The sequence below is a fragment of the Odocoileus virginianus genome, unplaced genomic scaffold (assembly GCF_023699985.2).
Source record: "Odocoileus virginianus isolate 20LAN1187 ecotype Illinois unplaced genomic scaffold, Ovbor_1.2 Unplaced_Scaffold_1, whole genome shotgun sequence".
NCBI lineage: Eukaryota > Metazoa > Chordata > Mammalia > Artiodactyla > Cervidae > Odocoileus > Odocoileus virginianus.
In genome coordinates this window covers 2,158,449-2,172,436 of record NW_027224263.1, presented here as the reverse complement: position 1 = coordinate 2,172,436, position 13,988 = coordinate 2,158,449, and the positions used below count along the sequence as shown (strand labels likewise).

The 13,988-nt window shown below is 33.1% G+C and overlaps 1 protein-coding gene across 1 annotated transcript in view; it reads right to left on the bottom strand.

Moving 5' to 3' along the window:
- The window catches only part of COL4A5 (collagen type IV alpha 5 chain), a 229,980-nt gene that overhangs the window by 17,329 nt on the left and 198,663 nt on the right, over positions 1 to 13,988 (bottom strand). The window contains exons 38-41 of the mRNA XM_020898386.2: positions 10,995 to 11,075; positions 10,259 to 10,357; positions 9,680 to 9,730; positions 8,178 to 8,363 (exon numbers count right to left, since the gene is read on the bottom strand). Coding sequence (XP_020754045.1) covers positions 8,178 to 8,363; positions 9,680 to 9,730; positions 10,259 to 10,357; positions 10,995 to 11,075 — 417 coding nt within the window. The remainder of the gene's footprint in view (positions 1 to 8,177; positions 8,364 to 9,679; positions 9,731 to 10,258; positions 10,358 to 10,994; positions 11,076 to 13,988) is intronic.

Here is a 13,988-nt window from a genome sequence, read left to right as displayed (position 1 = left end):
GGAATTTCCATTCTAACAAGTGCCCTGTAAATAAAAAGTGTCCTGTAGCTAAAGCTGCTGGTTCACGGCCACATTTTGTAGGGCAATCAGGGATTCATGTTATTTGCCTCACTGTGATTAAAATACAGTTGCTTTATTTGTAAGTAGTTACTTTTATTCATTTTGTATTACTATGCAATTAAGATAGCTATTTAAGCAAACTAATTGCTTAATTTCATTTTAGTGATATGCTTAACACATGGGAATATTTTAGCGTCAGAAATTCATGGGGTCAATATAGTACTTTTATTTTAAAAATGTTTTTGTATTATTTACATTTTAAATATTTCTGAAGAAAAATAAAGGATTTGGCATATAACTTCTGAATAAATAAAATAAATAATTTAAAAGGAGATTTTGCTAGCTCCTTCCTTATACTATGTTTTAAAATGTTCCTTCTAAATAAAGATATCAGGTTCATTAAGTGACCAAGAAGATCTTATAAATAGCCACATTTTTCCTCACTAGGTGGAAATAGCTGTCTTGCCTGCAGAGTGCTGAGGTGGAGACTAAATAGCCCTGCCTTAACAAAATAATTACAAAGTCCCAAATAATGAACGGTACATAGTGAGCACCTATACCTTCTCTCCTCCAGTAATCTTAGCTTTTCACTAGTTTCAACAAAAAAGGAAAATGTGTAGAGTTTATTTTTGAAGGAAATTTCACAGGTATATGAATTTAGAATACTGAATTCATGTTTACATACAGACAAAAGGTCACATTTTGATCCAATCCTTTCCAGTACTCTCATGACTCAGAATCAATGGTTTCATGCTAACAAGGCAGCATGGCTTAGAGATCATGAATGCTGGACTCATTAATCAATCAATCAGTTATTTGACCTCTGTAAGTTTTATTCATCACCTTGGCCTCAATTTCAACTTCTTTAAAATGGAAATAAGAATAGTACCTACTTTATCAGGCTGTTCCAAGAATTAAATAAGATAATAACTATAAACACAGTGCCTGGCACATAGAATTATATAAGAATTTTTAAACAATTATTATCTTCATTATTAGTAAAGCTGAAGGTAAGAATATATTTAAAAATATGAACCTGTTTTTAATCTTTCAGCTATTTCTATGTGATTTCATAATGTAATACTGTCACATGAGAAAGAGGAAGCAGGTTCACAACAGTACAACAATCATTTATCTTTAAACAGTTTAAATCATATAGTCACCCTAGCCCAGCAACCAGATAGACACTCTCAGAAATTCCCTTCCCAATCATAAAGAAAAGGTTGGGTATTTTCAATTTAAACAAATAAAAACAATTATTGAGTTCAAACTCCTTGGTAGGGTTTTCTGAGAAAAACTGTTACCTTCTTCCATAATGTGTAATTTAGACTAGAAATCAGGTAGCAAATCAGATTATTAAGAGAAAAGTAAACTCTCTGTGAATCAATCTACCAGTGACTAGGGTGAGATTAAGAGGAGGAAAAAAAGGAACATTTTATTCTTCTCTCCCCAATCTGAAAAGTAATCAGAACACTTATCATTTGGGGAAAAAAAAGTAGGCATGTTTTGGGCATTGTTCTGTTTGCAATTAAAAGGAAATTTAGGTAAATTTACATGTTATTGATTCAGACCTATTGTTCTAGTGTCTCTCAAATTTAAATTACTGATTTGCTAATAACACAAGGGGCATGTAAGTTTTATTTATAACAATGCTCAATAGTTACCCTCTTTCATTATTGAAAATAGCCATGAAAACACAGCTCTGATCAATCTCAGGCAAAAAAAAAATTCAAGAAAATAAAATCAATACACAGAGGTTACAAATGGGTCAGATGCCTGCCTAAATAATGCGTCTTAAATATAAAAATAAGTGTATTTCCATTTAAATTTCAACATGTTTCTATGTATGAATTACCTATTATAAATAGTTGAAACCACAAAGACCTAATGTCATTTCAAACTTGATTATAAACAAGTCACATTACCTTCACCAAAATGTTAAATACCAGAGCACGTAGTATTTGAGGATAACAGCACTCTTCAATGACTTAAGAATTATAGCAAAAAAAAGTGCATTTCTCTTGTCACACATACAAAGCATTAAAAAAAAAAATGACCAGTCTAACCTTGAAAACCTGGGAAGATCAGAGTTCACCAAAGCCCAAAGATCGATGTTAGCAGTATCAGACATCACACAGTACAAAATAAGATTATGAGTTAGAAGTGGTTCACATTATAGCACAAGTTAAACAATAATTCTCTTTGCCAGCATTTCTTACACCTACAGCATAATCAGTATGCAAACAGAACCATACAGGAGTATAGAGAGCCAAATATTTTAAAATAGAGCTTATTCTATGAAATAAGCTACTAGTTTTCATTAATTCAAATGAAATGCTACAATGGCTTTCCAAAAGTTAGAACCTCAAAATATGAAAGTTGGAAAGGGAGTACCACTTCATTGATAGCCTTCTATTCCTTTGGGTAAAACTTTTGCGTAAAAGTTTATCTTGGCCCCTGCCATTCTTTAGTAAAAACACAAGGTGCAAATTTCTTGGTATAGGCAGACTGCTCCAAGGAGCTACAGTTAAAGACCTTACCATGCAAATATACAAAGATCACAGATGACCTAACAGAGAAATTGAAACACAAATAAACAATGGTCATTACCAACTATACTTCTGTTTGTCTTTTTTGAAAATCATTCCATGAAGACAGATCGTGATTTCTAAAAATAATCCATCAAGAAGCTTTCTTCTCTTGCATTATTACTTGTAATATACTCAAAGAGAAAAAGCCAATATATGTTTGCTCATCATTTAAGAAAACTAAGAGTAGAATTTTCCAAAGTTGTGAAGACCATCACTGAAGGGCCCTTCAAAATATTTTGGCATGCAATATCCCACCCCAAACTACAGAAAATATCACATTTACTTTATATTATTTCATGTACATATTAAATTAGACTATTAACTATTAAAAGAAGGATCATTAAAAAGATAAAAAGCCTACAAACAGGACAACTCTTGGTTGATGTTAATTGACTATAAACCCAATTTCCTTTTCTTACAAGTCTTGCTATGATTTATAGGCATTGACGTTTGCAGAGAGAATAAATTGTACTAGCATACTGAATCCTAGAAATTAGAAGACTGAGGATTTATTCTTGGCTCTACTTCTTACTTATATCTATGAGATTCTGGGCAATTCAATCTCTCTGAGCTTGTTTTCTCACCCACACGTGGGAATAGTGTTGTCTACCCTAACCTCCTTCAGAGTTGTTTTAAAGATCAAATGCATTTTTAAAATGTTGACCTTCTATGTGCAAGATGACACAGGGAACACAAAGATTAGCTAGACCCAAACTCTGCCTTCAAGGAGCATGATATAAATGATGGCATGTCATATAAATATAAAACATTACTATACCAAGTAATAAGAGTAATAAGCCTCTTAAAGCATTTGACAACTTGAAATCCAGGAGGCCAAAAAATCAACTTCTGTTTGCTTAAATGGTTTCTAAATCACATACAGCAAACTGACTCAAGACAACACTTTGAGCAGAGTCTGGCAACACTATTAGGTAGATAAATTAGAATTTCTACTTAAGATAATTCAGAGTTTGAGTAAAGACATTTTACATATGCGTTTGCTATAGAAGGACCAAAATAAGAACTCCAAGAAAAATATGTCATTAAAATATATGATATTTCAGTCTAAGTAACGAGGAAAACTTCAGATCATATCATAGCAAAACTTCTAAGACTTTAATTTCTAAAAGGTAACATTTTAATGAGTTATATGCCAAGTCAATTTCGTACATGAGTTTCTAAATTTATTATTTCTCAAATGACCTAACAAAGTTTAACTGAAAAACAAAACCAAAAAAAATCTCTTACATATAAGTAGTAATAATTAAAGATAAACTAATGAATTGATTGGTAAATTTTAAATCCAGTTTCCACTCAGGGTTGCAGTCTTCAATTGGTGCAAAGAAGAGAATACTACAGATACCGGGTTCCAATAATTATGTAATTTAGAGTACATCTTGTAAGTAAGTTGTCAAATCAGTTTTAAACTAATGTGGCTACTTTGCTTTTTTTCCTCTGAATATACTCTAGGGCCTTGGAAGAAAACAATCCTGTAGCTGACAGTAATGTCTGGAAGTGATCAAGGCAGCAACTTCTATGCAAGTCAGACAGGGGAGGACTCAAAATTACTTCAAAGTATACCCTAGTCTTCTCTTTATCTTGGCAATAGCTAAATAACATGCATTTGTCTTAATCTTTTTGATGACATCCTTTTAGGAAAACACAAGAACAGTTAGTAGGGGTTGATGGAGATTTAGAGTTAACAGAAAACAAAAAAAGCAAAGGCAAGGCCCAGTCTGCTATGCTAAGAGTCTCCTAAAATGGCAGAAGCAGCTTTGTTCAATCAGTTATCATATTTATAACTAGAATAAGAGGCCAGATCATAAGCATCAAGCTATGTAACTGTCTGTGTGGAAAGATGATACGTGACACTTAACTAAGTACTGGGGAACCCCAAGTCAGATTTCCTGCTATGCCAGTAACTAACAATATGACCTTAAGCAAGCTTATTCACTTCTTTGGGCCTTAGTTTTCTCATCTGTGACTAAACTTTAGACAGATTACTCTGAGCCCTCTTCTCAATTAGACCTTACTCCTTGGGCCCTGTCCTTGGTCTGTTGAGTCCACTTTTAGCAAGAATCTTGCTAAGTCAGTTTAGGGTGCGTTTCCCCCACCCCCGATATCTAATCAAGTTCCTTATCCTTAATGTCTAAGTCCTTAGACTGCCTTTAGCAAGACTCTAGCAAGACTGCAAGGACCCTAACAGGCCTTAGAATACCTTTGGTGAGAACTCTAATAGGCCAGTTTAGCAAGAATCTGTTTACCTTGATGTCTCCTTTTAGTAATTTTTCATCCACTGAGTCCTTTACTCTGCTGCTACTGCTAAGTCACTTCAGTCGTGTCCGACTCTGTGTGACTCCATAGATGGCAGCCCACCAAGCTTCCCTGTCCCTGGGATTCTCCAGGCAAGAACACTGGAGTGGGTTGCCATTTCCTTCTCCAATGCATGAAAGTGAAAAGTGAAAGTGAAGTCGCTCAGTCCTGTCCGACTCTTCGTGACCCCATGGACCGCAGCCCACCAGGCTCCTCCGTCCATGGGATTTTCCAGGCAAGAGTACTGGAGTGGGGTGCCAGTTGACTATAAATCCCCATATGACCTTGTTGTACTCGGACCTGAGCTCAGGCTCTCTTTCCTATTGCAATAGTCTTTCCCCTAATGTAATAGTCTTGAATAAAACCTGTCTTTCTATCATTAGCCAGTATCTAGTGAGTATCTGTTTGACTAATGTAAAACTTAAGTCCTTCTGGAGTGATACTATATGGTTATATGAAATAATGGGTTTGTGAGGTAGTAATAAATCAGGGAATCAATTCAGATAGAGATAGGCTGCTTCCTAAAAAGCATCTTTAAAAAGTATAAATTTTAAAATAAAAAGTATAAATTTTAAAATAATAAGAAGAGAAAATTTCCTGCCATTCTCAGTAGCTAGAACTCAGGGTTATACTTTTTCCCCTTTTAGCTGCTCCTCAGAAATGTGAAAAGGGCTATTTATCCTGAATAATAAACACATTCAGATATTTGTGATTCTTTTTATTTCTGATTAGGTGAAAATCTTTTAATATGAATCAGCAATTTTCTAATGGGCAGCTCTTGGTAACTATTCCTAGGTATATACTGTTTATATGTATAGGATGAAAATAAGATTAAGAGGTTTCTAATCTTTGCTGGTTACACTAAATTTTTTTTTACTCTGTGCCTATTAGTTCATTTACATAGTAGCAGAATTTAGAACTTTGTGACAAACAAAAATGTGAAGGTGGGATGGTTTGAAAAGTTGCAAGAGGTATGGTTCATCAAGAATTGCATATTTGCAGGATCTGATAATACATATTATTGTTTAAAAATATCTTTTTGAAGAATAATTTAATTAATATTAGCAGATATGAAGCAAAAATAGGAAATACACAGTAAGTGTAAAATAGTATACAACATAGTTTTGAATACTATAAATTTCCAACTAAAAAAACATAAATATATTAATTTTAAAATAATAAATCAGTTTTTCTAAGTAGGTTACTTTGAGTTATTCCAATAGAAAAACTGGACTGCACAAATTCTTAACAACTTTCAGAGATAGACCAACATGTAAGAACTGAATTGGCATATATGCTCTTAAAATACATTCAAATACTTGAAAACATTAGATACAGGTGTATATATACCTATATATACACATACACATACATATGTGTATATAAATAATATACACATACATATAAATATATATAAAAATAAAAGAAAAAGTTTCATATTTTATGCAGATACTACTTTGGAGTTAAGGAGCTAACCTGTAGGACCTGGATAGGGATCAAAGTTCACCAAGGCCCAATGTCATCATTAACAAAAAGGAAAAATATCAAAATTGTTAGAAATATCAAGAAACTAAAGCATTACACTAATTTTTTTCAAGTTAAACTTTAATTCGATAAAAGAATACTCTGCAAGCTTATATTCATGCATCTGTATATAAACCAAATTATCACCACTTCACATAAACATTAAAATAAAAACAGCACATGTGACATATTTTGAAAGGCCAAAAATCATTCTTAAAATAATCATTACTATAAGTGCAGACAACAACAATCAATTCTCAGAGCAACTGGGTTTAGAATTCCATTTTAATTTGTAGTTTATGAACATGTTGAAAGGTTACAAATACTCATCAGATGTGTGTTCTTCTTCTGACTACTTTTGTTATTATTTCTTTTAGAAATGGTAATTTAAAAAAAACTTTTATGACTGATGTCTTTATGTTGACATATTTCAAAATAATTTTCAACACTGAACTCCATTACTGATAATAAATAGTCACAGTGCTGATTAAAATACTAAAAAGGAGAATAGTTTGGTTTATTTGAATTATTACATGCATAATCAAGCAAGATATTCATGTCAATGCTTTATATTACATGCAAGAGAATTAACATAGCTGAGAGCTTCACTGATTTTCTTCAATAGTAAAGCAAAGTAAAACTTTAAATAATACCTTCTATAAATAGATCAGATAAAATCTGGTTTTGAAAATGATCTTCTGAACAAGGTATGTGATCCCATTGATTCATGTTTTTACAGAATATCTTATTAAAACTGACTGCCTGCAATCACTTCAGAGTTTATGGAAATTTGCACTTTTAAATACATTATAAAAATGAGTCAGAGACCTTCAAAGGATAAAAAGGCAATTTTTTTGTTTCTTTAATTTTACATTTATCTTACTTTAAAAAAATCAATGAGGGCCAAATTTTCAAAAATTAGAAATTAAAAAAAAACTGAATATTAAGTCTCAAGTATCTATTAATAATCTATCTCCAGTGATTGGGCTCAGCGACATTAATCCAGAATGAAAATGAGCATTTCCAAACTTAGTAAAATGAAATGAAACAGCACAAACACAAAAGGAAAAGTGAACATTGGATGCAAAACTGAGACTATTAGAGCAGTTAACACAAGACAAATGAGGTACAGACATGAAGCTGGTATGAAGAGATCACTATTCAATTTAATCATGCTGTGATGCTGAAGATAAATTTGATTGCCTAGCTCCTAGAGAAGATAAAAATTTTTTATTGTGCTTAGTGACATGTGCTGATCATATGACAGAACCATAGCAACATTTTTGGTGTGGACCACAAGCATCTATTGGGTGATCACTAAAATGATTTCTGTGATAACATGCTGAGAAGCTCACATTAAAAACACAGCTGGCATTTTGCTGTCAGGTTATCAGTATAGTTTTTGTTTCCTCAGTATAGCTTTATGTTTAATAAAAAGACTAATAAATTCACTATTTCCTTTTTTTCCTCCAAGTTGGTTTGTTTTAGTTCAACTTTAAGTAAATGATGAAATACATTACTGAAAAGAATTATTAGATGCCATGGAAATGGATGGATAGAGGAATAAAACAAGCTATTTCTTTTTAAGAAGTTCTTTGGATTGCAGATTTTAATGTTCTAAAGACTGGATAACCTGCCAGCAAAAATGGACTAATAAATAGACCATTCCCCTACCACTCATGTACATACCTGGTCTCCCAGGAGGACCTTGGGGTCCAGGGCTGCCTTTAGGGCCTTCCAGAGCTGGACCTGGAGAACCAGGAGGGCCTGGGGGACCCTGCAGACCAGGGAAACCATGAAAGCCTGGTTCACCCTTTGGACCTGGAAGGCCAGGGTTTCCTGGAATGCCAGGTAATCCTTCATCACCCTTTTGACCTATGAAAGCAAAGTCATGTTATGAACATATTAAATGATACTGAATACTAATTAGGCTTGCCTGTAAGACTAAAACTACTCCCACTTATTGGAAAAAATAATGGAATTTACTAAGGTCATTTCTACCTCCTACCAAATCCCCAACCCATCCAGAAAACCCATTTTTTCTATTAGGTTTATCTGTTATCAGAACTATTTGTCGGAGTATGTATAGAAATATAGAAACAATAATAACTTGCATTCTAAAAGATATCCTTTGTGTTAGGAGATACAGCAATGATCACATGACCAGTAGTTAGGAGGAGAAAATAACAAAAGTATAAAATATTTACAAGAATAGGTTAGAGATAGCTAGAGGAAATTCCTAACACAAAATATTTTTTAAAAATTATTTATTTTAATTGGAAGCTAATTACTTTACAATATTGTGGTGGTTTTGCCATACATTGACATGAATCAGCAATGGGTGTACATGTGTCCCCCCATCTGTTCTGAGACAAATTTTTGGGACCATTGAAAGATATGGATCTTCAATGGTTGCTGTGTGTCCCCAAAGACCATTCCATCCAAGATTTAGAATCACAATCTAGACAAACTGTTTTCAACAGTTTTTCTATACCACTGATATGTTGGAGAGCAATGTAACAGTTATACATTAGAGTAATAATTTTTATGTTGGATTCATAAAGGGAATACAGGAATTTCTAAGTGATCTATGTGTGGTTTGAAAAAATCCTCCATAAATAGCTGATGGTCATTTCAGAACATAAAAATACGTATCTGTACACATTTAGTCATTTAATTAACTACTTGGGGCTTACAATGAGAGTAAAAACAAATGAGGGAGGTAGATGTGTGTGCACACATACCATCCAAGATGCAAGATGTAAATTAAAATGGAGTTTTCAATAGACATTTTTATGATTGGTACATATTTCTACAGTTTACTTATATTATCTTGGTTTTGGTTTCCATGGGGAAAAAAAAGTATTTTTCTTCTGGCTAAAGGAGTTTTTAAAAAATTACTAAAAAAAAGAAGAAGTTATTGAAACCTAACTCTTCCTACAATTTTTCTTTCTTTATCATTTCCTTAACATTTATTTATGAGGTTAATGAAGAGATATCTGTATATAAATTTTCTTAATGGTGCATTTTTTATAGTACAATAGCTTATACTAACTTGCTAATTAAGAAATGCTTTAAGATGTAACTCTAGCTTTGAGTTGTCCTGGGTCGTATGTGGAGATGAAAAAATAAGTGTACTGGAGAATATTATCTTTTTACTGACTGATTTAACATGCTTTATTAAAGTTTACCAGAAAGTCCTGGAAGTCCAGGGGGTCCTGGGATTCCAAAGCCTGGCTGACCTGTCAGAACATAAACCCAAAACTTTCAAACAGGTAATAATAACTGAAATAAGAAGAAATTATTTTTGGATCATTTAGGTTTTTAGCAAGTGCTGCAATGTATATCATATGAAACATGGAGAAGACTTATTTCCAACATGGAACTACAATTCGAACATGAAAAAAAATCATATAAACTTATATTCTATTTGAGTATTAAGTATATTTTTAAATACACGTATCATATATATGTATATATATAGAGATTGCATGGTGAAAGAAGGTCAACCAGAGTAGTTAAAAAAAAGCTAGGTAGCTTCTTGACATGAACAATTGAGCAATAAAAGATTATGGAGTTTTTCATAAGAGGGAGGCAACTTGATTCAATAAATGTGAGGTAATAGTCTCAGGAAGAAGGTAATTAGGAAGGGAGAAGTGTATAGTAGCTTAGAGGATAAGGAAGAATTTCACTATGGGTACATAAGGACAAAAGTTACAGTAGACAAGGAAGAAATTAGAAAATTAAGGACAATTAAAAAAATATAGTACCTGGTTCACCCTTCTGTCCAGCTGGTCCAGGAATGCCATCTTGACCTGGTTTGCCTTTTTCACCTGGAGGCCCTGGTGGCCCAGGACGACCTCCACCACCTAAAGAACAGAGTACAGAAGGTTATACTTTTCTTCTCAATTTCCTTTTTCTCCTATATTCCCAATTCTTTTGCTTTTAGCCTCAAATAATTCTAGCCAAAAGACACACAGTGTCTCTAGGACATTTCTTTAAGTCATGAAACCTCGTGGAAAAGAAATAAAGGATAATGAGAGTAAGGAACTGTTTTATCATCCACTCAGTATTCAAACTCACTTTCTCATTTAACCTACCTTTAGAATATGTAAAAAAGCAAGGTGTGTGTGTGGGGGGGGGGGATGAAAGCGGGGTGAATTATAGGCCTCCTACGGGGCCAAAAGGAGTGATTTGCTTTAGAACAGTAAACAAGCAAAACTACACTTTGCCATTCTAAAATAATGAGAGCTTCTATCTACTATTAAAGGATACCTGAAATAACTCTCCTTGGAAAAAGTGAGCCTGAAAAATAAGGTCCCATAATAATAATTTTAAGCAACTCTTACTAAGAATTGTTCATTTCATATCTAACAAGTGGTACGCAGTGAATGATCAGCATGTTTGTCTTGAAAACGCTCACAGCTCCCAGAAATGATTTGACTTTCCAAAAATGAATAAAGCTTTAATTTTATAGCATAGCAAACTCTTAGTTTTCATTCTTACCTACAGGGCCAGGTTCTCCTGGAAGGCCAGGGTTCCCAGGAGGACCATTAATACCTTTTGGTCCAGGAAGGCCTGGGGTTCCTAGAGTAAAAAGCTCAATTTAATGATAAAGAAAAACTGCACTGCTTTGAGAGCTACAATTCAAAGTTACAATTTAGAATGTTAGCATAGAAACAGTAAAGAATAGAAAGAAAACCCCCAAACATACTGGTGCTTGCTTGATGATTTAAGAATAATTTTAAGTTTTATATTGATTTATTCAGAGGCTGGCATTATTATATATTCATAATAAAAATAATTACCATCATATTATACTGGTAGAGTTAACTGGTAGGATTCTATTGTATGGATATATCAAACTTTTAAAAATCCATTCATGAAAAAAAAAATCCATTCATGTACTGTTGAACATTTGGGTTGTTGCCAGGTTTTAGCTATTATGAACACTATTCTATTTATGGAAACCTGGTCTACTTAGCTATTATGAGTAATGCTTCTATAAATATCTCTGCACTGGTAATTTTGTGGACACAAGTCTTAATTTATCTTTGGATAAATACTTAGATGGGGTGAAACTGCTGAGTCAGAGAATAGCTATATGCTCTGACTTATAAACAAACAACAATATTTGGGAATCCCAGCTGCTCCAGGTTCTTATATAACATATACTGATCCAATTGTTTTAATAATAGCCATTCTGAGCAGAAATGTAATGCTACTTCATTGTGGTTTTAATTTGCATTTCTCATATTGCTAATAATATTGATCACTTTTGCATGTGTTTATTTGACATTCGTCTTATCTTCTTTTGTGAAATATCTGTTCCAAGTTTTCCTCATTTAAAAAAAGTGGTCTGCATGTCTTATTATTATTGAGTTGCAGAAGTTCTTTACATATCCCAGATATTAGTCATTTATGAGATATATGTTTTGCAAGTATTTTCTCCTAATGTGTAGCTTCCTTATTCATTTTTTAATTGTGTCTTTTGATGATCAGAAGTAAAGAAGAACTCAGTTTTTCTTTTTATTATTATTATTATTATTTTTCATTTATTTTTATTAGTTGGAGGCTAATTACTTTACAATATTGTAGTGATTTTTGCCATACATTGACATGAATCAGTTTCTTTAAAATAAAAAACAGTGTGGAGCAATTGGACATTTGTATGAAAAAAAATGAACCTTGACCCCTAATCACATGATAAAACTATTTTTATTCACGACAGACCATAACCTTAAATATCAAACCTTAAACACTTAAAGCTATAGAAAAAATTAGAATAGTTCCATAAACCTAAGTAGGCAAATATTTCTTAAATAAGATACAAAAAGCACCAACCATGAAAGAATAGTAAGAAATTAGACTTTAAAATGGAGAAGGAAATGGCAATCCATTCCAGTATTCTTGCCTGGAGAATCCCATGGACAGAGGAGCCTGGCAGGCTACAGTCCATGGGGTTGCAAACAGTCGGACACAACTGAGTGACTAAACAACAACAAGAAGACTTAAAAAAAAGAAACTGGACTTTATTAAAAGTAACATCACATAACAGCATTAAGAGTGAAAGGCAAATTTGCAACAGAATCTATTTGTAATACAGGTATCTGACAAAGGATTCATATCCAGAATATATAAAGAACTGCTCTGAATCAATACCAAAAAAAAGACAAATAACTCATTAAATAAGAGCAAAAGGATTTAAAGCAGGCTCTTCATAAAAATGCTACCCAAATGGCCAATAAGTATATGAAAAGGTGTTTAATATTATTGTTCATTAGGAAAATGTAAGTTTAAACTTCATTGGGATACCTCTATATACTGACCAAAATTGCTAAAATTAACAAGACTGACAATATCAAACGAGGTAAGGATATAGACAACTGGACATTTCGCAATACAAAGTACTAACCACTGTATGATCATGGCAAGCCACCAGGAACTACCCGTAGACATTCATACATTGCAGGTGGGACTCTAAGGTATAAAACCACTTTAGAAAACTGACACCATCTACTAAACTTAAATGTACACCTACTTTATGATTCAGTACTTCTAACACATAAATTTTTGTGTGAGAGAAATGAGTATGCAGGCCCCCCCAAAACATGTTAAAGAATATTAATAGCATCTTTTTTCTTAGTAGTTCCAAACTAGAAACAACCCAAAAGTCCATCAAGAAGAGAACAGGTAATTGATTATGGTTTATTTCTTCAATGGAATATTATGGAGCAATGATTAAAAAAACAAACTGCTGACAGGCAACAAGATAACTTTATCTTACATACATAATGATGAGTAAAAGAAGCTAGACACAAAGATATATATGATTCCATTAATGTGAATTTCAAAAACAGGTAAAGTTAATTGATAATGATGGTAAAGTTAATTGACAGTGATAGAAGTTATAGTAGTAGTTACCTGGGAGAGGGAGGTTCACTGTGAAGGGGCATAGGTAAATTTCATGGGGTAAGAGAATTGTTTTATACCTGGATATGTGTGGTGGGTACATGAATATATATATACATATATGTAAATATTCATCTATTGTCTTGTACATTTTACTGTGTCTAGGCTATACTTTAATAAAAAGGTTAAGGAAAAGATAATCAAAGACCCACTCCATCCATGCCACAGTGCAATCCAAAAAACAAAAAACAGACACAAACATAAACAGAGCAGATACAAACAAGTTCAGACCACCTACTTGATTATAGTGCTAAGACCCTTTGCTTGTGCAACTCAGTCCTTATCATTTGAATAAACTGTATAATCATTCTACCAACAGCTACCCACTGTGTGTCTGAGGACAACACTCTAAGAGAATCAGCAGCAGGCTACAGAATGGTAGTATACATTATCACCTACAAAAATAGTAAGGCCTCTTAACTGACTTGTGGCTAGCAGTTAGACTCAAAAATGCTCCACCAATCTCTTTGCCCACAGAATATTGTGCTGCTGAATTGGTAATGCCCATTTTCATTTTCTATGGAAAGA